Below are 26,620 nucleotides of genomic sequence, written 5' to 3' on the forward strand. Positions count from 1 at the left end.
TGCGCAGGTAACAGACCGATTTTTTTAAATAGTTCATGGTTATGTAATATTTTTGGGCCCGCCCGCTTAACCCACGAACTGTGTGGGTTTGGCCCGCAGGGTCTGTGGGTTGCCCGTAAGCCCGCTTAATCCATGGTTTGAGAATCCCACCAACTACAACACCTTAAGAATCTCGCTTAATCCAAATCTTTCATTGTTGGCTTGTGATATTTTAAGCATCTAAATTACAACTATGGCTTCCAAGTCGGCATTTAGTATTGACTCACATGTGCTTAACAAATATCGAACTAGACTTCTTGGTGATAATATGCAAGCCTTGATATGTACTAAAAATTGGTTACTAGGATTTGATGAGCAAGGTAAATAATGTGTAATAATTGTTGTCTTTTAATCACTTAACTTGAGTTGATTTTAATATTTATTATCATTTTGAGTTTTAGGAAAAGAATATGAAGATGTGGAGATGAAGAAGGCTCAAGCTACTTCAAATATGGAATCATTTGTTGTTGGAGATGTTTAAGTTTCATATTTTAGATTTATTGTTTGGATTTTCTTTTGTTAAGACATTATTTATTTTATTTATGTAATTGACTAATTGTTGATATTTTATTTACATTTGTATTAAACTTAATTTGATTGTGTTGCATTTTTATTGAAATTGAAATTCTTTTAAAACTAGGCCCGCGGACCGGTCCGTTTGATCCACGGGGTCCGCGAGGCGGGGACAGACCAATTTATTAGATCCGTATAAAAATGCGGGACAGGCTAGTCCGATCAGCTGTCAATGCGGGTAGGCCTTATGCGGGGCGGGCCGACCCGCTTACCCACCCCTACTCTCTGCCTTTCGTCAGACGTGCCGCGCCTTCGCCGCCATTAAGCACTCCACGCCCGACGACGCCTATGCCGCGGAGTCCATTGGCGACGATCCCCTGGCGGCGTCCAGCAGCCAGGTCATCATCGATGTCGAGAGTCGCTACTGCGTCGTGTACCACCTCGTGAACGACATTTACATGTTCGACATCACCATTGCCAACCACGACAACTCGATGAATGTGTTCGAGTGCATCCACATCGTTAACCAGGGCGTGAGCGTCGTGGTGACGGCGTGCCGCGGCGTTGACGTCACGTCGGAGAAGCTAAGTCACAAGTACGCCGGTGAAGGTGGCAGAGGAGGGGCATGGCGACAACGGAGAGAGAAATTTTCAAATTCACCCCCTTGAAGATAGAATTTAAAATTTTATTCTTTCAACTAACTTAAATCCCTTTTTAAAATTTTAAAATTTTGAATTTTTTTACTAAAATATCCAAACAGTTACTTTTAATAAAAAAGAATTTAATTCTCTATAAAAAATACATTACCTAATTAGATTATCCTATCCACACACACTCTTAAGTAAATTATTTTTATTTGAGAGGCAAATTTAAGTAAATTTACTTTAAAATCACTTTTTATTTACTTTATATTTACAAAATTTTGGCACTTTAGTTCTTACATCTAAAAATTATTCGTTTTAATTCTTACACATACATTTTTAACTTGTTTTAGTCCATACACATAATTTTTAATTTATTTTAGTACCTATAATTTTAGATGAATAAGTTTTTAAAAAGTGCATACATAAGAATTAAAATGAATAAATTTTAAATAAAAAAACAAAAACATAAAGATTATTCAAGTATAAAAATAAATAATAATTAAACCTTAATTCAGTAAACGTATTTTATATAATGTATTATAATAATAAAACCAGCAACAAGCCAAAACCAATCAACCATTCTTCAAGGTGCGCAAAACGCATTCTAACCAAAATAAAAAAAAAAAAAGAGCGTAGAGTCATCAAACACGAAACGAAACACGTTCATACTTTAAATTAAGATCAACGCTTAACCGAGGCAAATCTGTATAAGAAATTAAGAATCCCTTCTCAGTTTTCAGAACAGAAACACTTCTTCAGTAAAATTGCTTCAGTAAAATACTGAGTGGATGTTTCAATGGTGGTTAACAAAATTAATTTGAATGAAATTAATTATGGCTTGATTTTAAAGATATATGATTTAGTTTAAATGTTTTTATCATAAAATTAAATTATAAGTAAATTTTAATACAAAATTTTAGATTTAACACATAAATTACTTATTTTAATCCATAATTAATTCTAAATCCAAAAAGTATTTATGAATTCTTTTACAATATAAAAATGTATCTAAAATTAATTATAAAATCAAAATCAATTCTTGACCATGAAATCAAAAGCACATTGAATTCTTAAAATTATACTGGTATTTCGATTGGGCAAGCATGATCGCTTCAGCTTAAATTAAGATCAACGATACTCAAAAAATTAAGACCAACTCTTAACCGAGGCAAATCAGTTTAAGAATCCCTTTTCACAAAAGAAACACTTGTGCAGTAACATACTAAATTCTTAAAATTATACTAGAAGTTCAATTTGGCAAGCAAGATCGCTTCAGCTTAAATTAAACTCTGTTCACTTAGTTGTAACTGTCACATTAAGTAACACTATTACTTACCCTACCATTAATACTTCTCTGCTGCCTCCACTTACCTATACAGATTGACCAAAATAAGAACCTCTTAATAAAAAAACATCATCATCACATGACACCTCACCAAATTGCATGTGTCACTAACAAGTAGTTAGATTTAAGAACAAACCTAGCACATCCTCAAAATAAAATAAGAACAAAACTAGTACAACTAATATTTACCAAACCTATATAATTCGCTTCTCCAAATTTCCACGAGACTAACCTAATCTCCCAAATGGTAGGCCACACCCAAACCAAAGTAAAACTGAATGTGTGTTTGTGAAACAGTTTTGTTGAATATAATAGACGTTACCTCAAAAATGTATGTTCTTCTTTTTTCCATTAAATGAGTTTTGAATGAACATCCAAACATGTACTTATGAATCCAAACCAAGTCTTCGACTGGCAAGTTCACACTTGGTGTCAGCAAATCCAACCCTGGAGTTGACCAAGTCAAACTCCATCCACACGTTTTGCTGATGATGGTGTCCAATCACGTAAGCCTCAATCCCTAACAAGTCCGAATTCCCAAACGTCAAACAGTACACGTCACCATTCCCTTTCGCCACGTCACCATCACCCCCCACCCGATACAGTAACCTCTCACCGGAAACACTCATCTCCGCCCCTTCAAACACCATCGTCACCGCCGGCACCGCCGGCACAACACCCCCTCTTCTAACCCTAAAGCACAGATCCATCGCCCCTTCAAACACGAAATTCGGATCCTCCAAAAGGGTCAACACCCCTCTCGTCTGCGCCACAAACTCGTTCCTCAAAGCAGTGTAAACCGAACCGAGAAGAAAAGTGAATCGAGTACCCGAATCAACCATTGTCTGACCCGCCCCGGTATGATCTGGCGCGAAGATTTCCTTTGGAACCTGTAGCGGTTTTGACCCGACCCGAATGCCCATTAACCGAACCGTGTACGCGACCCGGTCGAAGTAGGGTAATGGGGTATTCATTTTCACCAAAGGAGTGTACTTTAACGGTCCAAGCCACTTGAACGTGGCGTCGCCGAAGAGTAACACGCCGGAAGCATCTTTGCCGGAGATGCAGTACGAGAATTTCGGAAACCCCATTTGGGTCACAAACGAGAGCGACCCTCGGTTCATGCCCATTAACCCGGTTGTTTTGGAGTCTTCGTTTGCGTTGGAGCTGAACCCGGAATCCATGCTCCCGAATATAATTCCCGGTTGACCCGACCCGGATATGGCGAACGTGTCTGAGGCGAGGTTGCCCTCCAAGGAGGTGAAGTCGGCGTAGGAGACGGTGACGTGGCAGAGGTTATTTGAGTCGCACGAAACGGGTATCAAAAAGTCTCGAGTTCGAGTCTTGCAGATAGGAGACATGCATGGTATTGGGGTGTAGGAGGAAGATAGATGTGGGTTGAAAACTGAGTTAATGTTTTGTTGTTTTTTGCAGTGGAGCCAGGAGAGCTCGCTGCCTGTGTCGAGGACCATGGTAACGCTCTGTGGGGGCGTGCCTACGGTTAGTGAAACGGTTAAGGTTACGTTGTGGTAGAATGAGACCTTACGTGTGGACGATGGTGTTGGAAGTGAAACTAAGCCATATGGGAGTGTTTGTGTTTTAAGAGGCAATATGAGAGGGGTTTGGAGGGAAGAGGAGAGAGAAGAGGTGGTTTGGATTTGGAGGAAAACGGTGAAAAGAGTGATTGTTAGAGGAGGAAGAAGGAGGAGGAGAATGGAGAACATGTTGGATGTTGGGGTGTTGTGTTGTGTTGTGTTGTGTATGTTCTTTTGGTTTGGTTTACTATGAATTGGAGCTTTTGAATTTTAATGGAAATTAAATGGGGAGAGCGAGTGGGGAAGGGAGTGTGTGTCTGTTTTTGTTATTGGGGTTCCTTTGAGGCAGTGACTGTGTGGTGGGAATGTGTTTGAGGTACATCTTCTTTCTCCAAATTCATATATAAAGCTGGTTTGAACTTGAATTGTATCATGACATGCAGAGGAATATGTGGACTACATAGCAACCTTTACAGTGGTGTTAATTTGTTTTTGTTATATAGTAGTTGACCGCGTGACTGATATGTTATTACTTATTACTAGTATTTTTTTTAATAAAGGGTATTCTTTAATTAGTTGGTTTCATAAATTATTCTTTTTATATATGAAAATCTATTTAAAGAACTGATATTTTTTTCATACGTAGATGTTTTTTCATATTCAACCAGAGATTATCTGCTGTTCTTACAGTAAAAATCCAAATCATGATTGATTATTCTAATAATTGTTAAAAAGAGAAAGAATGTGATATACAAATAGTTGAGATTTTTAAATATTGCTGCAGAGACATTGAATCTCTGATTTATTTACACTAGATATGAAAATTGAACTTCTGATTAGATTAGATATTTATGAAACATAATTATTCGTAAATCATATTATATTATATTAATTACTGTTGTTATTTTCATTCATACCCATTGTATTACTTCGTAGTATAGAAAATAGTGCAGTGCACGTTTGTATTCTAGTATTATTATGCTTGGGCGGAAAGTGCATTTTATAACACTGATGCTCGTTGATTAATTCTCTTGTTGACATGATTAATTTGAAAGGTGAGCTAAAGAGAAAAAAGAGATAAAGTTAGATACTACCAATGCTTTTTTGAGTTTTCTTAGGAAAAAGGTGTCACTTTAGAAGGAAGAACCGTAGACATAAAGTGCAGAGTTTTAGGAAAACCGGGAGAGAAGAGGTTCGGGTTTGGAGATAATGAACTGGCATATTTATTATCCATTGACTCTATTAAAAATTAGTGTGTGTTTGAATGTAGATTGAGACACCTATTAGCCTAAGTATATTATTAAAAAATTATTTGAAAAGTAAACAAACACGCTAATCTTAGGCATGGTTATTTGTGAGAGTGCTGGCAGCTAAGCTGACAACATGTTCTATAATTTTTCTGTTTCAGTCAATTCAGTACAAATGTGAAATAGTTCAGCTTGTTTTGGACTTGTCTTTGATAGGTTAGGAAATAGTTTGTTGCTTGTATATTATTAGTTGGTGATAATCTACTGATATTAGCAATTATATATATTTTAAGATTTGGTTATATAGTTGTCTCCCGTAATAAACCCTTAAGTTGATTGCTTCGAATAAAATATTATGTTGAATTTTGGTTTACTAGTCTTTTCATGTGAAGTTTAGAAGGTAAAAGCTTGAGTCTTTGACTAAACTGGCCTGATTAGTTATAAATTTTAATGGCGACACTGACTTTTCCCTTTAAGGGTAGAACTGTGTACATTTAATCTAATCTTTTCCAGACTTTGCAACAGTAAAATTTCTGTACATTAATCATAGAGGTAAGGCTTGTGGGGAGAGTAATGTTGCAATATGGATTTTGTTTCATTCCTTTCTTTACTATCAAAGTTTTGCAGGATCATCTTTTTTATAATATATATGAGTAGCCTTTCGCGATATCAGTTTTTTTTTTCTTTTAAGAAATTGTTTGATTTACAAAACCTTATGAAAAGAATATATCTGCCAACTAAATTAATGATACTTTCTAAATAATGACAGTTTGGAGGAGTGTAAGCATTATTTTATTTTTTTATTTTTAATAATTTAGTGATTGAAATTTAACCTTAGTAATTCAATGATCTTAATTTTTAACTTTAGCTTATAAATAAAATTTATTGAGTTAATTAACAAGTCAGGTCTAAAAAGAATATCAAGAATTTTTTATCATTGTGGCCCTACGTACATATAACTCTAGAACTATAAATAATACAAATTCTTATATTTTATATGCATTGCAAGTGATATAATTAAATATTCAATACATAATCAGCTTTCTTGTTTAAAATTAAGTAATTTTAATATTGTATTTATTAATTTAACTATTTTTTTTTACAGATTTAACTATTTATGTCTATTACTTTATTTATATATATCCTAGCCAAGACTATAAAGCAAACTCATAGAAGAATATATAAAAATTGTTCTAAAAAACTTGTTCAAACCCCACTCAAAAATACAAAAGAGTCTGTTTAATTGATTGAGGATGTGTGAGTTGTTTATTATCCATCTTGGATTACCAAAATAAACCCACCCAAATGAAGAAACAAAATCCAAAATGTTAAAAGATTTCTCACTTGCTCCACCCAACGTTGTCATCGTGGCCGAACTACACGCCACTTATGAGTGACCATTTCTTGTCCGTTTTACTAATCTGAGTCTTTTCCAGCTTCCTTAAGACTAAGATTAGGGACCATCCAAAACAATCAAATTTCAATTAGAACAACTCCCCTACTTTGGTCTTTCCTTTGAAATTTGCACATAATGACATGCCGCTAATGTACGGGTGTCATAAACAAATCAAATTGAGAGACATTTCAATGCTATCAAATTTGTTTTTTCTAGCAACATGGACCTAGGATTTGGTATTACTATTCTAATATGACTGTCTTTATGCCTTTCAATTAAAATGATAGAAAACTACCCTTCCTTTTAATTATGGGTCAATTGAATGTGCTGATATGTTATTCTGTTCTCCTATGTAATTTATGTCTTCATAGAAGAAAAAGGGCTACAATTCCCACTTGAAAATTTTACTTTATTTACGCATGATAATTGATAAATTAATACTCATAAGGCCCTGGAACTGCTGCATAACAAATGTTTATTAAGTTTGCCTCAGAAGATGGAACTAAACGGATTCGTTACAATTTTTCAATCAAGATAAACAGCATGCAGAGAGAGTGACGCAAGTTGATTCTTGGCAATCCCAACGGGGTTAAATTAATTCCCCAAACAGCTAATTGATGTCATTCTCTTTCTAAAGATGTTAGTCGGAATATTTTATTATCGATAAATATTAAGTATTAATTTTATGTTAGTAGAGGAGATTAAATCATAACTTTTTTACGAGGATATATATACAAACTTATTACTTACTATTCGGTCATATTTTCAGTTCTCATTCATTAATTATTATTAAGCTCTATGATTGCTCTAATCATGCTAATAATAAGAGGCTTAGAGGCAGCCAATTTGGCTGAGTAATCTCACCATTTTGACGATTAATTTCGTTACCATATTTCCCATTTTTTTATGTGCTACTTACAAACTTGAAAAAAAAAATGATTATCTATTGAAAAGTACATAAATAGCATCTAATTACATATATAGAAGCTGTATATATTGCCAAGGAGCCGACAAATTATCACCTTCAACAAACAAATTATCAAAGTGTGACCAAATAAATCCCTAGGGCAGAGCCAGGTTGAAACAAAAGCATATATACAGCGAAAGCCTTTCTAATCAGGAAGCCCTAAAATTGTTCTTTGTGAACTATCTTCAACAAGAACGGCTAAAAAGATGATGCTTGCAACAAACCCCACTAATCACCATAGAAGCTGGAATTGAATGAAGGGTTGAAAAGTATACCTTACCACCGTCAACTCCACCGCTAATTATCTTGTCATTTGGTAGAAAATTCCTAAACAAAATTTCCGCACAGTGTCCTCTAATTTTAACTAATACTCTTTAGTTTTTATACACTATTACTTTCATTTAATTATTAATTTTTAATATACAATTATGTGTAACTTTATATTCTACTTTATAAAATGTACTCCTTCCTTTAATAAAGTTTATTGAACTGTGTCCCAATCCCTACACAAATTAAAGCTATGGTGAATTGGTGATTGAGTACATATATAAATAAGGCGAGGAAACGAAATAAAATCTGAAAAATATGGCGCATGAGAGTAGAGGACAAAAGAAAATTATTACGCAATAGGTGTGGCCTTGATTTGAATGCAAACGCAAACGTCAATTTTGGATACAAAACACAAAATGATAAAAAATAAAATACAGAGAATTTTAATAAAGACTAAAAGGAGCTAGTGATGTGTGAACGTCAATTTTGGATGCAAAACACACAATGCTCAAAAAAATAGAGAAGATTTTAATTATGAGTAAGACGAGCAAGTCATCTTGGTGTCTGTGTGTGAGATAAAGAAATAAAAAAGCTATTAAAAAATAATTATGGTATTAAAAATATGAATATCATGCAGTGCTTACTTTTTAAAATTGTATTATTTTTTTTTGTTATTGGTGCGAGGAAATGAGAGAAAAAGGCTTAAAGGCCCAGTCCAGTAAAAGAAGAAACCAATGGACAAAGAGAACACAAGCTCTAGCAGTCTAGCTAGAATCTAGCAAATAAATATTTAATGCTTTCGTAACATACTACTTATTTCTTCCCAAAATAATAGTTGTTTTATATTATTTTATACAGAAGATTCAAATGATAATTATTTTGAACAATTTTTTTTCTTATATAATAACTATAATGAAATGGAGAGAATAAAATTTATGAATGAACCAGTTTCACTGTTTAAGTGGTCTTACACTGTGAGACAATAATCATTTTTAAATTTAATGCTCTAATAGTTTAATAAAATCATTGAAAATTTGGACATTATGTGATGGTAATCTCCAAGATCAACTAAACAAAAATATTAAAATTAATTAATTTATAATATATATTATAAATTAAAAAAATACAATAATGGCACTCTTCGTATTTGTGCAAGCAGTTATCTCTCAAGTTTAGATATTGTTTTGGTCCAATAATACCTATAAATCGTTTAGGTGGCCATTCAATCTCCTTGGTTAAGGAAACACTAGAGACCATCCTTATATCATCATGTCTTGAAAGTTATCTATTTTCTTATAAATATTTTGTTACTAAAGAGACATTAAAGAGACATGAGGATACAATTCTTAAACTAAGTTCTTAGTACAGAATATTCAAGTTTATTTTTTGGTTATTTAGATGGGTGAATTTTTGTTAATACTTCCTCCTAGAGAACCTAGGAATATAGTATAGGCAACTAAGAAAATAAGTATAGATAAGGTGGTTTTATTATAACCTTTTAAAATACGGATTACAGCACTTTAAATTTAACTTATATATCAATAGGTCCTTTTATACTATCTGACATGGTTATTTGTGATTATTTTTTCATGGACTGTTTCTACAGATGTGATTGTGCAACATCCGATTAAGACAGGCTAACAGACAATTTGGCCTAATCTTGTCAAATAGTAAAATGATGAAGATGCTTAATCATTCTTTGACTTGTATTATTAATTGGGCATTGATACATAACCCCACAAGTTTCATGCTTTCAAAAAACATTAGACCTTGTTGTGAGAATTGTTAGATAAAGATATAAGTTTTTTAAAAGATTGAGTTAAATCTATACAATACACACTTATCTCTGTTGTCAATCACCTGACTTTAAAATATTTCAATATATCCTTGATAGTATAAAGAATATCATTCTATATTTAACCCATTTTCAAGCATATTGAAAAAAATCTATGAAATAATTTTTTTATCAACAAATATTAATTTTTATTAATGGAAGACTCAAGCCAACAACATATCATTTCCTTTCTCCTACTTTTATCTACCTATGAAGTGATTAATTAGAATGTCAACAATAATTCTAATGTTATAAACATGTGAAAAAAAATTAAACTTCATGAATTTTGATATTTAGTTATGTATGTTTTTGGAATGTTAACGGAGGTAAACTCAATTGATAAAGTGGAGCAATATTAACTAAAAAACAGAGTTTAGTTTATGTGGTTACGTCATGAATACTCCTATATATTTGTATCAATATAGTACCCCATCTTGTTGACCAAAAACACTAGCATACGAGCCTTCAATTCTAAGCCTGTGCCTTACTCTATTGAGTCTTCTTCTAAACTAACTATTTGTCCCACCAAACTAACTTACTCAAGTATCTGCACAAAGTGTTTATCTCTGTCAACCAAGAAGTGGATTGACAAGCAATTCGCATCAAAGAAACATACAAGAAAAAGACTAAAAATAAACTAACAAACTTTAACATATATTTTTAGTATCTGTACTAATAATTTGTATGGTCATATTTTTTTATACAAACAAAATAATTGGCCGGGATACACCCATCCCAAGCAAACGTGGAAAGATACAACTTTATTGTGGTACGTTTTGTCGTTTATACAATAAAAACCGTAAAGTTATATAACATTAGGATTGCTGTTTATTGTTTTATTCAGAAAAAAAAAAAAACAAAAACAAAAACCGCTAAAGTTGTTATAAACTTGAGCATCATCATAACTAACAAAAATTATGGACGGTTTAAGACTTTTAAGTAACTCTTAGTATGCGTTTGTTAATAATATATAAGAGAAATTTTATATCTATAAGACTTATATCTCTTATATTCTATTTTAAATTCAATATTTTCTCTTTTGTTTTTCTCCTATAAATCAAACATGTCATTAAACTAGTGACAGCCACCACAGTAAGAAAGGGACAGAGCATATACGTTGTAAACCTTGGTGGAACTGGAACTTGTAATGTGTACCAAACATAAAATGGGTAAGCCTCACTTCCTAAACTTTAATCTCTCATGATATAAATTTTTGGACGCTAGCTTTCTTACATTAAACATGGCAAGATTTTATTTTCCCCTTATAAATGAAACGTGGCAACTTGCTTTAGCATAACAATATCATAGTAGTATTATATATATTACACAGCTCATACACAGCCCACAATTAGTGCCGTTGTTGTATGATTTTGATGCTCATCTCTCGGCTTATAATTGGGAAAATGAGGATTCCATACATATAAAGATTTGTATCCTTTAATCATCTAATCTAAATCATTATTTTTATCAATTAAGAATATTTATCAATTTTATTAATAATTGATATTCATCATAAAAGTTGATTAATTACTTTTAATAATACTTTTTTCAATCACTTTTTGTCAATCAGAATATTTAAACTCAATATCATTCGGATTAATAATTCATTGGTATTTAATCTAAATCATAACCAATAGGAATAAGGTCATTCTTGTTTAATGCTTTAAGCATATAGAATATTTATGTTCTCTCGATGATACGATCCCAAGCAATAGCATCAACATTACCTTAATGGTGAAATCGTATAAGATCCCTCCCCAATTTCCAAATTTTCCTTGAATACATGGGTAAAAGTCATGCATGTGTAGAAATTATTGGCACTTGAATGGCTAGCGGGAAAAAAAAAATAAGTATTCACTATCCACCCAGCAGTGCACGTGCAATTATTTTCATTTCTCAAGTCTCAACGATCGTAACTTCTGAGAAGATGTGTACTAAATGACCAAATTCTGGTTCCAAGTTACATGCCAACCTTTTGGTCAGTCCCCACCAGAACAGAACTGAAACCCATCTTGGCCAATAGTAGTGCTGTCCAAACGTGTACAACTCAGCAACTCATATTTTGCCAAAACAAGTACCATGCCTATAACAATGGCATTCAGTCCCATGAATATCAATTGCCCATTTGTTTATTTATAGTTTTCTTACAACCGTAACAGGTTTCCACGTTGCAAAGGCTTCTAGGAACTGCTATAGAAAGAAAATATGAGCTTCTTTTGCCTTGGCACATTTAAATAAGTTAATTTCTTCTTCTTTTTTTTAACTATTTTTAAATTGTTTGCTAAAATATAGTTATTTAATAAAGGATAGTATTTCATGGACTTCTAATTTATTTTTTTGAAATATTATTTTATGAAATGTGTAAATTTACAAGCTCCTATTTTATTATTTTTCCATATTTTCTCTCACTATTTTATTAAAATTTCTCTTTTACTCCTTTTATCTTCAACAACCTTTAATACTCTCGTGCTCTCATCAAATATCATTTTTTATAATATAAAATCAACAAAATGACTAATATAAGAAAAAAAATTATTTGAAAATAAGAATGAAATTATTTTTTAAAAAATTTAAAAGTGATAAATTATTTGAAATAAATTCAAATAAGAAAAGTAATAATTATTTTAAAAATATATAAATTACCTAGTTTCAAATTATGCTAGATAATTAAAATATCACTTTATGTCATTTTATTTTTATTGTGTTGGTTTTATTGTACAGTTTTAATTCAATATGTTACATCATGAGTTTTGAGCTTCCCACTTACAACTTTGAAACATCTTTGAAACTGTTATCTATTTCATTTAGTTAATATGTCCACTAATTTTACTAAATACAACCTAAGATGAAGAAAACAGTTGTCATGCATCTTGTCTGTGGGTAAAAAAAATGTAACTTTAAGAAACAAGTGAGCTAATATGCAGGGGGGGTTGCATACTAGTTGTCCTAACTTGCATAAAAGGCCAAGAGATCAAAGCTGATTGGCTTCATAGGAAGGGTCAGTAGGTTTAGTTAGTTGGCATGCTACCTTCATGATAATAGGTAAATGTCCATGCTCAAAATATAATCAACTACTCATTGATACAAAATAGTACGAATTCATAGATGGTACTTGGTAGCAAGCACTATATGAAAAGAATGGGATATAAAAATCCTAAAAGCCACCAAGCACAATATTAGCATGAACCTGTAAATTGGTACTATGATATAGCAGAAAAATTATAGAACATGTAGTCAGTTTAGATTCATGACTCGTGAGTATTGCTATTTATAATAACCACAAGTCGTGCATATATAAAGGTTGAGAAACACTCAAGTGTCTAAATCATTAAAACCCCAACCATAAAAACAATTTAGAAAGAGAAAAGAGGACCAGATATGGGGCTGGTTATTTCCCCACCCCCCCACCCCCCCCAAATAGAAACAGTTAAGAAATTGATGTATTGTAAATAAATGTAAATCACACAGTTGAAGGTTTCACCCATTAGATTTTGGAGCTGCCTTGGATTTTTGCCTCCCGAATCTCAAAGTTCGTTTCACCCAGAATTGCCGTGAAAAGAATTCAAGAATGGGTTTATACTGAACTACAATAGAAGAATAATACTAGATTTTTGGACCATAAAAAGTTAAAAACTGCTACATGATCAATAAAACACGAACTGAACCAGAAGGGAGACACAAACGCAAGTAAAGCCATACAAAATGTTTGTTTAGAATCAAAGAATCGATTGTTTGGCTAGTAGTAGGAAACTATACAAATTGTAGCAAGGTAAAATAGCTCAGCATCAACACAATCAATTCAAGGCAGCAGTATGATAAAACCAATGACAAAAAACGACACCATGAATTTAAAGGATCATAAACTGAAGTACAGCAATGACGAGAAAGATAAAGCATGGAATGAAAAAACAATACGAAGATGCTTCAGTTCATATTATCAAAGTAAAATGAAGTTCACGATGATCATCATCATATCATATATCCCCTCCCTCCAAAAATTCCAAAGATACACAAATACTTCACAATCACAGCCCGAGTCCCTCCTCTCCTTCAATCTCATTTCTCTCCATTGGTTTCACTTTCTCCCATTGCTGCTGCCACTCCCTGCCCCTATCCCCCTATTGCTAACACAACGGTTCCCCCACCCAACATCCTGAAAATGTGAGAATCAATCACAAGACCCCATGATCATCGCATTGCATTGCATCCTCGACGACCCTCGATCAATCAGTCCCATTATGTACACTATGACAATGATACGGTACAGGGGAACCCCAGAAACAAAGTTGAGATTTTTAGCCTTTTACTCAGGTCATCAATCTCATTACAACAACTACCATGCTCTCATCCCACTGTTTACATCCATAGACCAAGTCCTGCGGGACCGCGGCGAAAGATCCATAGTACTAGAACGAGAGGAACTCGCCCTCATAGACTCTCTACTAGAAGCAGAACGCTGAGTAGCACTAGCACCACCACTACTACTAGTATTACTACTTCCTCCTCTGAAGCAACCAAACAAATTGCGGAAAAACCTGTTCAACCCTCCACTCTCCCTCCCTCTATTCCCTCTAGACCAAGAAATCCTCCTCGGCTCACCCCCCCCATTGTTAAACCCACCATCCATTTCAGTGTAAACCACAGGAAGCTCTCTATCAGCACCTCTTCTTCCACCGGAGAATCTCCCAACAGCAAACCCTCCACCGGGCAGCCTCCAAATCGTCAACCCAACATTCTCTTCCTCGTTCAAGCCAACATTTTGTGACGGATTTTGGTTCGAATTCGAATTCGAATTTGGATTTGGATTTGGATTTGGGGTATCTGCGGGTAACTCGTGGCGACAAACGGGGCAAGAGTTGTGAAGTGCGAGCCATGGTAAAATGCATTCAGGGTGGTATATGTGCTTACATGGCATTTCTCTAACTGCAGTGCTTGTTTCAAAAGCTTCCTTGCAGACCGCGCAGTGTGATTCCATGGCTAAATGGGTGTCATCGATTTCGATGGTTGGTAATGAATCAATGGCTGCTTTTGAAGCAGGAGGGTGCTCGTACCTTCCAATACCGTTGATCTCAATCTGAGAGAGTTGTTCCAAAAGCCTATCGAAGCCAGATCCGAGAAGAAACTCTGACATGCTTGGTGGCAGGGGTCGGAGGCCGGAACCGGTGCCGTCGTCGTAGAAGAGTTCAAAGCCGCGACTTTCGTCCTCCGCGCCGCCGCGGAGGACGATGACGGGGTTGAAGGGGGAGCGGTCGCCGCCGTTGCGGCGGGTGCGGCGGAGGGATGAGGCGGGGCGGGGGTCGGAGGAGGGTCGTTGTCCGATCATGTACATGGCGGCAGCGGGGAAGCGATGGCGGTGGCGTCGGGGGTCGAGGTGGACGGAGCGGGGCGGGTGTTCGATTTCTTCGATGAAGCCGCCGTCGCAGTCGGGACAGACGACGGTGTGGTGGGGCCAGACACGGACGAAGCGGCTGCAGCGGTAGCACCAGTACGAGGATGTCCCGGAAGACATCATCATCTGAGATCCGCACAACACAGTTTAAGGATGAGAAGATCGTGGATGGGGTGGTGTTGTTCAGAATGTTTCTTACTTCTCTTTCTCTCTGAGGGTTTCAGATTTCTTCTTCCCTGGGAGAGAGAGAACATGTGTCGCGTGGAACAAAGATAACAGCGAAACCGCGTAGTCATGTCTTAGCGTGTCGCCAAACACGTGGCTCTACGTGATTGGACAGAACCCAGACGACACCGTTTTGATGATTATGAATTATGAGCCGTTTCGGGAGCGAGAGACTTTGCTTTGATTCGGACTTTACGATTACGCTCTCTCTGCCTCAGTGTGGACACGTACCAATCATTCCTTCAGTATTTTTTAAATTTTACTCCCCTTATTTATCTATCCTCTCCTCTCTTAATATAAACATGAATGCATTATATAAACTATATCTTATTATAAAAATTATAGTAATTATTAACAAATATATTTTTGAATCAGAATCAGCCTTGTAAACGGACAAAGAAACCTATAATTATTAAAAAGAATCATTCTTATTACAAAAAAAAAAAAAAATCGTTCTAGCTAGTTTTAAATAAAGAAAATCCACATTCAAATTACAAATAATAAACACACATATAATTTATTATGAAATCCACATTTTTTCTCCCTCCCTCCCGTCATTCACATGTCTTACTTATGAGGAAAAGATATGAAAATGTTAGATTTTCGGATTTTAATACCATATCAACTCTCTTTATAAACAAAAAAAAAATACCATATATTTTATAATATACTCTCTTGTCCTCCCTTTTTTGTAAATTACCGCAAATAAATGAAAGCTGTGTTATTTTCCTTTCATAAAAAATGGCAAGCAGATGAGTTGGACATTTGTTTAGAATATTGTTAAATTATGTGTTTTACTAACAAATATGCCAAATATTTTAATTTTTATGCATGGTTAGGATAAAAAAAAATTACTTTACTAATTAAACAAAAAAATCATTTTGCACATAAATTTTAAAATAATTATTATAAAAATCCAAGAACTCATCACGCATTATTAATAGATCAATCATAATATAAAAGGATTACACTAACATTGTATTTTAGTTAAATAAATTCAAATGTTAATTAAAGAATCTTTAATATATTTTTTCCAATATTAATGTATTAAATAATTTTTTATTTTTTTAAATTATTTTATGACATTATTAACATTCCCTTCAAAATATTTATCCTTTATTATTATTGTTGTGATTGTATGATTAATTTATTATGCTTTTTATACGATCAAAAATTATATTTAAATTTTTCATCTTTAAAAAATCAATTGATCAGCACTTGATACTTTTAAAGATAAATTTAATTATTTATCATTTATTTTCTCTCAATAGATAGAAAAATGATTCAAACATTTTCGAATGTAATGGGGTCAGGGGACATTTTTTTTGTCAAACACGTCATTAGTTTTCTTAAAGGAGCGTTTTGACGTGCATTTTTACTTTTCATCTTTTAAGGCCGTGTTTGGTTGGTTGCTAGTCCTTATTCAAATTTCAAAATTTATAAAAACTAAATATAAAAAGAAAATTGAAATTTATTTTCTCTTCTAAGCTTTAGGTTTTGTTCTCATAAGTAATAATAATTGAATTTGAATTGGTTGTCTTAAATGGACCGACCATCTGACTTTACATTAATAAATTATGAATCGTAGTGCCATACGCTGCCCTGAATAAACGCTCAGAGAATCTTTTAATACAGTACATGTTTGGGTAATGAATGTTACCTCTTGTACAAATTCAAAAATCAGTAGTAATAATTAATAATTTAATACTTATTATAAACTTTTAAATAAATAGACAAACAAAAATTAAATTTTCTTTTAAAAGTAAAAAACAATAAAGCAAAAACATTAGAAGTATTTAATTAACTTATTAAATGTTTAGTGTTTTATTAAATTAGATAGTCTTGTTAGTTGTCATCTTATCCTAAAAAAATAATTAAAGAATTCATAAATACTTTTTTTTTACTAAAAACAAAGTAGAAATACATGAATAATGCTAATTAAATATTAAAATATTTTAATTTTTATTTATTATTCTTAATTGACTACTATTTATTAATTTTACTAAAAATACATAACAAAAACTTAATAGTAATATATTTTTAATTTAATAAATGTTTAGTAAAAAATCTCATTTTATTTATTTAATCAATGTCTTACAAATTACCGTAAAATAATTTCTTAAAAATTAAAGATGTTCACAAATCAATCCAACTTACTAAAAAATAAAAATTGATCCACAAAATCATAACTGAACACTAAAAAACTATTATTTATCAGATTTAGTCAAATTTTAGATTTGATTTAGTACAATTCAAATTGAACTTGAATATATACATACAAACATACTTTTGTTTATCATTTTATGTTCTGGTCAATGTTTATATTTTTATTTTTTTTTATATGTTTACATAATTTATACTTATTTGTAAAAAAATTAAGGACAATTATGTATTAATTATTTGAGTGAAACTATATAACTACAATTATTAAGTTGTGAATTTTTATTTTTGATAGTATATATTTGAAGACTAATACTACTTCAATTCTTTTTTTTTTAAAGGTTGTGTTGTCAAAATTAATAAATATAATGATTTTTTATTCTATTTTTCTTTTTTCTGAATTATTTGGATAATAAGACTCAACACAAAATTATATATTACTCAAAATAGACGGTCAACATTTATATCCATTCTCATGGAAGTTACAACAAAATCAGATAAGTTATCATAGAAACATACATTCAATATCAATGGTTAAATCATTTTTGTCAAAAAAGTCTGTCATATTATTTGTTTGATGAAGTACATGGACAATAGAACAGAAGTAAACTTTTTCTTTGTCTTCACAATCTCCTAGGCAAGATCTACAAATTGGCTTTCATTGTATTTGGGATCCTTCACAAGCTTGACAACTTTAGCCCAGTTAATCTCAACAAAATTTGCTCTATAACCCAAATCATAGGCCATATTCATATCAAATAGAATGACCCAAAGCTCAACCTTTAGAATATTACAATGCATAAGTCTCCTTGAAAACAATTTCAGAAAATCACCTTTACTATTCTAGAGTGCAACACAACAAGCAGCAAGGGCTGCTAAGGCAAGGTAAGAGTCATCACAATTAATTTTTGTAGTACTCTGCAGAGGCTTCTTCCACCTTTCAAATGCATCATGGTTGCCATATCATCTTTTGGTGCTAATATCATATGAGTGAGTTTGTTTCTACATATATCATATACACCACTCCAAACACTCAACACTAGACCCAGAGTGTATGTCACTTATTACTAAAGATGAATTCATTCTTTCTCGACCAAATGCGATCAACAATAGTTCCAAACATAGTGTTCCACTTTAACTCTCCCTTTGTTTTCGTGCTACAAACATTCATGATAAGCTAATTAGACATGGCATGGTTAAAGAACACAAATCCAACATTCATACTAAATTCCCACCATATTGGTTGCACCCATTTACAGCCATTGAGTGTGTGCATCACCACATCTTTTATCTTATTTTTTCACAACGAGCAAATGGAGTCATTTGTCATATGCTGCCGAAATCGTAACTCATTCGTGAGAAACACTTTAAGACTAATTTTTCATAAATGAAATCTAATCATTTTTGGGTCATCCCAATGCCGGATGTTTTTAAACAACATAGATTCTTGAAGAGTATGAGCATTAGGCAATTCGAGATAAACATCTTTATATGAAAAGTGATCATCAATAACATTATTCCACTCCAAATAATTTGTTTTACGAGCCATGCAATGCGACTTTACCACCTTTATAATTTCAACAACATTCCCAGGTAAATCAACAATAATTCACTCTAAATCTCAATCTCCTCTAGCATTGACATAAAAACATACCATAATGTTCTTTCCATGATTTATTTATTCACTCCGATATTGATCTAGCTTACCATGATTTGAGATCCAATTATCTTTTCAAAATCGCATTCTTCTATCATTACTCACACTTCAGGTCATATTTGACAATAATAGATATTATTATCACCACATTTGTACTTTATACGTATAACTTGTTCCCATAAATCATTAAGTCTGCTACATAATTTCCACCCCACTTTCATTGAAAAAGGTCTTGTGCCCATATTGTTTTTATTCTATTAAAATAGTTGTGTGATTTTCTATGTTATTCCATTTTTTCACTTCAATAAAATGCATATGTAAATTAACTAAATATTAAGAGACAAAGTAAGTGTATATTTGATTAGATAATAATTAATTTAATTTTGAATTTTGAAAACGACACATAAATAAAAATAATTATTTTTTCAAAATCCGACAATTGAAAAAGAACGGAGAGGGAGTAAAATTTATTTAATACTTTCTCTAAAAAAATGAAAGTATATAAATCAGAACATTTTAAATTAAATTAGATTAAATTGAATTTAAATTCTAAATCAAACAGTTGAATAATTAATTAAAACACTTAAATAACTCAATTAAATATTTTTCAAAGTCAATTATATTCAATCTAATCCGTGAATATTCGTATTAAAGATGTCTATTACTATTAGTGTGGCTGTTAATAAATTGAGCTTCCTGGAGTTTTTGTTAAAAAAAAGTGTAATATTTTTGCGTACAATTTAAAATGTATAAATTAATTTGTAGCAGGTTTTGTATGGAAGGGGACGTTTGAATTTTTCGTGGAATATTCCGTGTATTGTTCGTTTTTGTTCTTATTATCATTTCATTTCATTCATCTCCTCTTGCTGGAAAATTGTGTTAAACGAAAAATAATAAAAATGAGGAGCCAGGAGGGATGCATAATAATGTGATAAATGAACACATGCTTTTATTATATTTATAGTAACACTGTTGAAAATCATACATTGATAACGGATTAATTTTTTTAAAAAAAAAATCTACGCATTTTTATAATCTTTATTTGTATGTAACTTGCCCGTTCGAATGATTATAAAAAAAATTATGCATGCTAATAAAATTATCAATTTTTTTTTTACAATATTTATAAGTTTTATAATTCTTAGTTTCATTCTTTTACGTTTTAATAAAAAAAATCATTTCATTTATTTATTGAATATTTAATTTTACATGTAACATATTTTATAAATATATAAAATAATATATTAATTAACAAAATGAAAGAATTTTTAAATTTTGAGTATACTCAAGTACCTTAAAGATATTGGGAAATCTCATACACATGTTTGCAGGGGATATTTAGAAAAGTTGAATAATTTACTATATCTATATATATATATATAAGACGTATATAAACACAAGAAAGAAGAAATAAACAATGCTTGCTCTGGACCAACGACTTATACGCACCGATGATCAAGCAAGCTTAGTGTACTCTTTGTCTTATAGCACTTCCTTTTCATTCAATTATACGTTTTGTCCAACCTTTCCAGTTAAAATTCTAGAAACAATAACTAGGAAAAGGTTTTTAAACTTTATATAAAATAAAATATGAATATTTTATAGGTGATGTAAAATCATATACATGCTCTATGCTTAGATACAATCTGATAATCAATTTCTTTCCTTCAAGTATGTATAGTCCTATAAAGCATATTACCACTATCAATCTTGGAACTCACTTATAGGCTGTGATTGCTTGAATACCCAACTCAATCTCTTCTTTTAGGATCAGTGGGGAATGACAGCTCATAACATATCCAAGTTTCCTTACCTAGCTATCTTGTTTACAAACCACAAATATATAAAAAGTTGCTATTCTAATCAGCCAATACCAAATGAAAGAATCAAGCATATTAATATCATTAATTTGCAATCACCTATCTATATGATATTTTAGACTCAATGGTCATTATCATTTGCTGAACTTGAATACTGTAATCGGGGTCTAGTCTACATCACGTGCTAAAAATTTGGGTAAAAAAAAATGTAATAGAAAACACGCGGTATAATTGACAATTCATCTTTGCATAAAGTTTGATTTGACACCAACAATTTTTTTTTGCAAATTAATGACTATAACTTGAGGATTTCGACAACCAATAAACAAAAGATTGAAAAAAGATATAATAATTGAAGTTACGGATGCACCACTTCATAGTCTGTTAATTCTTTAATTGGTTTGACAGATTAAAGTAGACTTGACTATTCCATTAATTGATCTTGATCATCCTCTATTTGTTTACCTTCACAAAAGATAATTTGCTTTACTCAAGTCAGAAAAGAAAACAAATACTTAGTGGACAATTACCACGTCCAACTGGGATAAGAATGTTGGAAGCCCACTTCCCCCACATTTCACGTGCTTCTTTTATTTTATTCATATTATATTATTTTGGGAATTTTATTATTTTTGAATCTGGCCTATTTTTCATCCACATTCAACTCATATCTTTGTAACATATTTGTAATCATTTTCAATAACAAATTACGTACCTATCCTTTTTCACGTACTGATAACTTCTATCTCACGTTCTGATAACAAGTTGGTTGAGCTCTGTGATGGATAGACCCTATAAATAAGATGGAGTGCTCTCAGTTTTGTATCACCAAACTCACTTCTCTATTCAGAAAAAATACAACATCTATTCAGAGCGAGTAAGGGTTTGGAAGAACAAAATTGCATTTGCCTTCATGTTCGTATATGCACCGCTTCGCGTTCGATTTGCAATGGCTGGAGGTACGCTCATAATATTTAGTTTCCGCTGTTTTGATTTGAATATTCCATTTAAATTAATTTGCATGTTTAGATCAATGCCTCTTTAATTTACATTTGGTATCAGAGCCACATAGTGCCTCTGCCTTGCTTCTATTATGCTTTGTTCAATTAAAGAAGAAAGGTGAACAATAAGCCTTAAACAATTTTTTTTAAAAGCAACACTTCTCAAAAGGCTGAATTTAATATTTAAATATTAAAAGTTTGAACCTTTCTAGAAAGCGTAAAAGGGAAGCTAACTTTTATATATTAAAATAATGTGATACGCTGGAGGATGAAGAAATCGAACCTTATTAGACATGGTGAGAAGCATGAGTAGTAATGTAAAGCTTCCTCAATTTTTGTGGATTGATACTCTTAAGACGGTTACATATTTCTCAAACCAACTTTTAAATTTGGCAGAACAAAGAAATCGAACCTTATTAGACATGGTGAGAAGCATGAGGAGTAATGTAAAGCTTCCTCAATTTTTGTGGACTGATTCTCTTAAGACGGTTGCGTATATATTAAATCAAGTTCCAACCAAGCATGTCTCAAAGACATCTTTTGAGTTATTCAAGGGTTGAAAACCAAGTTTGCGACATATATGCGTTTGGGGATGCTCGTCTGAAGTAAGAATTTATAATCCACAAGAGAAGAAACTAGACCCTAGGACTATTACTGGGTATTTCATTGGATATGCTGAAAGATCTAAAGGGTATAGGTTCTATTGTCCATCCCACAACACTAGGATTGTGGAATCAAGGAATGCAACATTCCTTGAAAATGACTTGATCAGTGGGAGTAATCAATTTCAGAACATTTCTTCTGAAAGGGATCACTATGAAGCTGAACCTTATGGGACAAGTAATAGGTTGATAGTCATTCTCACCCCTCAAGTTAAAATAAGTGTTAGACAACCAGTGATTGAAGTTCCACAAGCTGTTGAAAGTGATCATGTAGATCAAGTTGTTTGTGAGGAACAACATAATGATATTGAACAAACTGGTGAAGAACCGGTTGAACAAGTTCCTCAGCAGGATGACCAAGCAACATTAAGAAGATCAACTAGAGTAAAAAAGACAACAATTCTTAGTGATTATGTAGTGTACCTACAAGAATTAGACTACAACATTGGAGCCGAAAATGATCCTGAGACATTTTCACTAGCCATGAGTTCTAAGGAATCAAATTTGTGGTATAATGCTATGAGGGATGAGATGAATTCTATGGCATCTAACCAAGTTTGGGATCTCATTGAGTTGCCTATTGGTGTAAAAGTCATTGGATGTAGATGGGTCTTCAAAACAAAGAAAGACTCAGAAGGCAACATTGAGAGACATAAGGCAAGACTTATTGCTAAAGGATTCACTCAAAGAGAAGGAATCGATTACAAAGAGACCTTTTCCCCTGTATCTAAGAAAGACTTTCTTCGAGTAATTTTGGCATTAGTAGCTCATTTTGATCTTGAGTTGCATCAAATGGATGTAAAAATGACATTCCTGAATGATGATCTAGAAGAAGAGGTTTACATGAAACAACCTGAGGGATTCTTATCTAGTGTTGGTGAGCACTTAGTCTGCAAGCTTAATAAGTCCATCTATGGATTGAAACAAGCCTCCCGCCAGTGGTATTTAAAATTTCATGAGGTCATTTCTTCATTCAGCTTTGAAGAGAATGTCATGGATCACTGTATATACCAGAAGGTCAGTGAGAGTAAGATTTGTTTCTTTGTATTATACGTAGATGATATTCTGCTTGCGACTAATGATAAGGGTATGTTATATGAGGTGAAATAATTTCTCTCAAAGAACTTTGATATGAAGGATATGGGAGAGGCATCTTATGTCATAGGCATAAAGATCCATAGAGAAATATCTTGAGGCATTTTAGGCTTGTCTCAAGAAACCTATATCAACAAAGTTTTAGAGAGATTTAACATGAAAAATTGTTCACCAAGTGTAGCTCCCATTGTGAAGGGTGACAAACTCGCTTTGAGTCAGTGCCCCAAAAATGATTTTGAGCGAGAACACATGAAAAATATTCCATATGCTTTAGCAATTGGAAGCCTTATGTATGCTCAGGTTTGCACTAGACTTGATATTGCGTTCGCTGTTGGAGTCTTGGGAAGATATCAAAGTAATCCAGGTATTGACCACTGGAAAGCTGCAAAGAAAGTGATGAGATATCTTCAAGGAACAAAGGATTACATGCTCATGTACAGACAAATTGATTGTCTGGAAGTGATTGGCTACTCCGACTCAGACTTTGCTGGTTGCGTTGATTCACGAAGATCAACATCTGGTTATATTGTTATGTTAGCCGGTGGAGATGTATCTTGGAGAAGTGCCAAGCAAACCTTAACTGCTACTTCCACTATGGAGGTTGAGTTCATTTCTTGTTTTAAGGCTACCTCGCATGGTGTATGGTTGAAGAGTTTCATGTCTGGCCTTGGAGTTGTGGACTCTATTTCTAGGCCATTAAAGTTGTATTGTGTCAACTTTGCTGCAATGTTTATGGCTAAAAACAACAAAAGTGGAAGTCGAAGTAAGCACATCGACATCAAGTACTTAGCCATAAGAGAACGTGTTAAAGAAAAGAAAGTGGTCATTGAACACGTCAACACTGAGTTGATGATTGCTGATCCTTTAACTAAAGACATGCCACCAAAGAATTTTAAGGATCATGTAGTACAAATGAGACTTGGTTCCATGATGTAATTTCATTGTACGTACATTTGTTATTTTCAATGAAACTCTTATTCAGTTAGATATTTTCTCATATGGTTTTGTGCACATATTTATTTATTTCAAGAAAAATCATTCGGTTTAGATATAGAATAAACATATGATTTGTTCATTAAGTTGAGAGCTAGTGTTGAGAGACTTGATATATTGTGGTACATGGAAGATACTACTCATCATCAGAGGACCTATCGCCATGACTCTTATATTATGTTTCTTGTTACGGTTGATGTTGAGTTAAATGGACCAAGTGGGAGAATGTTGGAAGCCCACGTTCCCCCATGTTCCACGTGCTTCTTTTATTTTATTACCATTATATTATTTTGGAAATTTTATTATTTCTGAATCTGATCCATTTTCCATCCATATTCAACTCATATCTTTGCAACATATTTGCAACCACCTTCAGTAACAAATCACGTACCCATCCTTTATCTCACGTACTGATAACTTCTATCTCACGTTTTGATAACAAGTTGGTTGAGCTCTATGATGGACAGACTCTATAAATAGGATGAGGTGCTCTCAGTTTTATATTACCAAACTCATTTCTCTATTCAGAAAAAATACACCATCTATTTAGAGCGAGTAAGAGTTTGAAAGAACAAAATTGCATTTGCCTTCAGGTTCGTGTATGCGCCGCTTCGCATTCGATTTGCAATGGCTGGAGATACACTCATAATATTTAGCTTTCGTTGTTTGATCTGAATATGCCATTTAAATTAATCTGCATGTTTAGATCAGTGCCTCTTTAATTTACAAAGAAAAGAAGCCAGGAAAATTGTATTTGTTAGAACGGATATTGGGTGGACAATTTTAGTTCTTTGTTCATCAAATATTTGTTACAATCACTTAAAGTTGTAAAAATTAAGTCCAATCAGTTCCAAATCCATAATCGAATACTATTGGTTTGGTTTTGACTTTTGAATCCTAATTTACAAAAACTATTACTCTATTAGTCCCCCTTTGGAGTGGATTAAAAATTTGAAATTAATTTTTTTAAAAATAATAATCACATTTTAGTTTTAGTTTTAGAATATTTTAAACCTAGTTTTATAAAAATGTGATTAGTTTTAAAAAAACTCATTTTGAAAGTTTTATATCCTATTAAAATTAATTTAAAAATGTTTTTTTGTGATGGTAATAACAATGGTGAAAGTGACAACAATGTAGTGATAGTGGTGGTGGTGTTGATGGGGACGACCACGATAATGATAGTGATAGTAACAATGACGATGATGACATTAATAACAATGATGACAACAATGACAACTACAATATTGATGATGGTGGTAATGGAGGTGGCTAAGGTGGTAATAATGTCAATGATAGTGATGGTATTAATTATCAATGTCAATATAGGAAATATTTCTAAAGATGATGTCGGATATGAGACAAATTAATCTTGTATGTTAATGATTATTTTAATTAATTTTAATGTCAACCATTTTTTTCTTTGGGGGAAACATTTATAATGTTGGAAGATATGAAAGTTTATTAGGGTTTTTTGTTATAAGAACTCGTATTATTTCTAATTCTCTTGTCAGTGATGAGGAAAAGGAAATGAAATAATAATTGATTGCAGTGTTTAGATTGTTGTTCAAATCTATGGTCAAAAGAGCATAACATACTTCATGAATAGACTATTTCATGAGGAACGAGAGTGATGCGGAGGATGAGGAGTGTTTGTCTATGTGATTGCCAAAGTTTGTTTTTCCTACAAAACCATTTTGAAAAGTGTTTTTCTTATTTTTAGTACATTTGGATAAAGAAACTAAAATAGTTGTTGCAATTGCTATTTTAGCAAACATTTATAAGGATTTGAGTTTACTTAAATAACAAAAACAAATTTGTCACAAAG

General features: G+C 32.7%; 2 protein-coding genes across 2 annotated transcripts; both read right to left on the reverse strand.

Moving 5' to 3' along the window:
• Positions 1-2,467: 2,467 nt before the first annotated feature.
• LOC100783835 (aspartic proteinase PCS1) lies at positions 2,468-4,555 on the reverse strand. The gene has a single exon (XM_003537410.5). The coding sequence runs from the start codon at positions 4,263-4,265 to the stop codon at positions 2,928-2,930; it is 1,338 nt and encodes a 445-aa protein (XP_003537458.1). The 5' UTR covers positions 4,266-4,555; the 3' UTR covers positions 2,468-2,927.
• A 9,010-nt stretch (positions 4,556-13,565) lies between these two features.
• On the reverse strand, positions 13,566-15,450 carry LOC100784364 (probable E3 ubiquitin-protein ligase RHC2A). The gene has a single exon (XM_003537411.4). The coding sequence runs from the start codon at positions 15,303-15,305 to the stop codon at positions 14,124-14,126; it is 1,182 nt and encodes a 393-aa protein (XP_003537459.1). The 5' UTR covers positions 15,306-15,450; the 3' UTR covers positions 13,566-14,123.
• Between the last annotated feature and the right edge of the window lie 11,170 nt (positions 15,451-26,620).

This window comes from Glycine max, chromosome 11 (assembly GCF_000004515.6).
Source record: "Glycine max cultivar Williams 82 chromosome 11, Glycine_max_v4.0, whole genome shotgun sequence".
Taxonomy (NCBI): Eukaryota; Viridiplantae; Streptophyta; class Magnoliopsida; order Fabales; family Fabaceae; genus Glycine; species Glycine max.

What these genes read in the sequence shown, in the direction of transcription:
- LOC100784364 (XM_003537411.4), bottom strand. Translation starts at nt 15,305, where the DNA reads ATGATGATGTCTTCCGGGACATCCTCGTACTGGTGCTACCGCTGCAGC.
- LOC100783835 (XM_003537410.5), bottom strand. Translation starts at nt 4,265, where the DNA reads ATGTTCTCCATTCTCCTCCTCCTTCTTCCTCCTCTAACAATCACTCTT.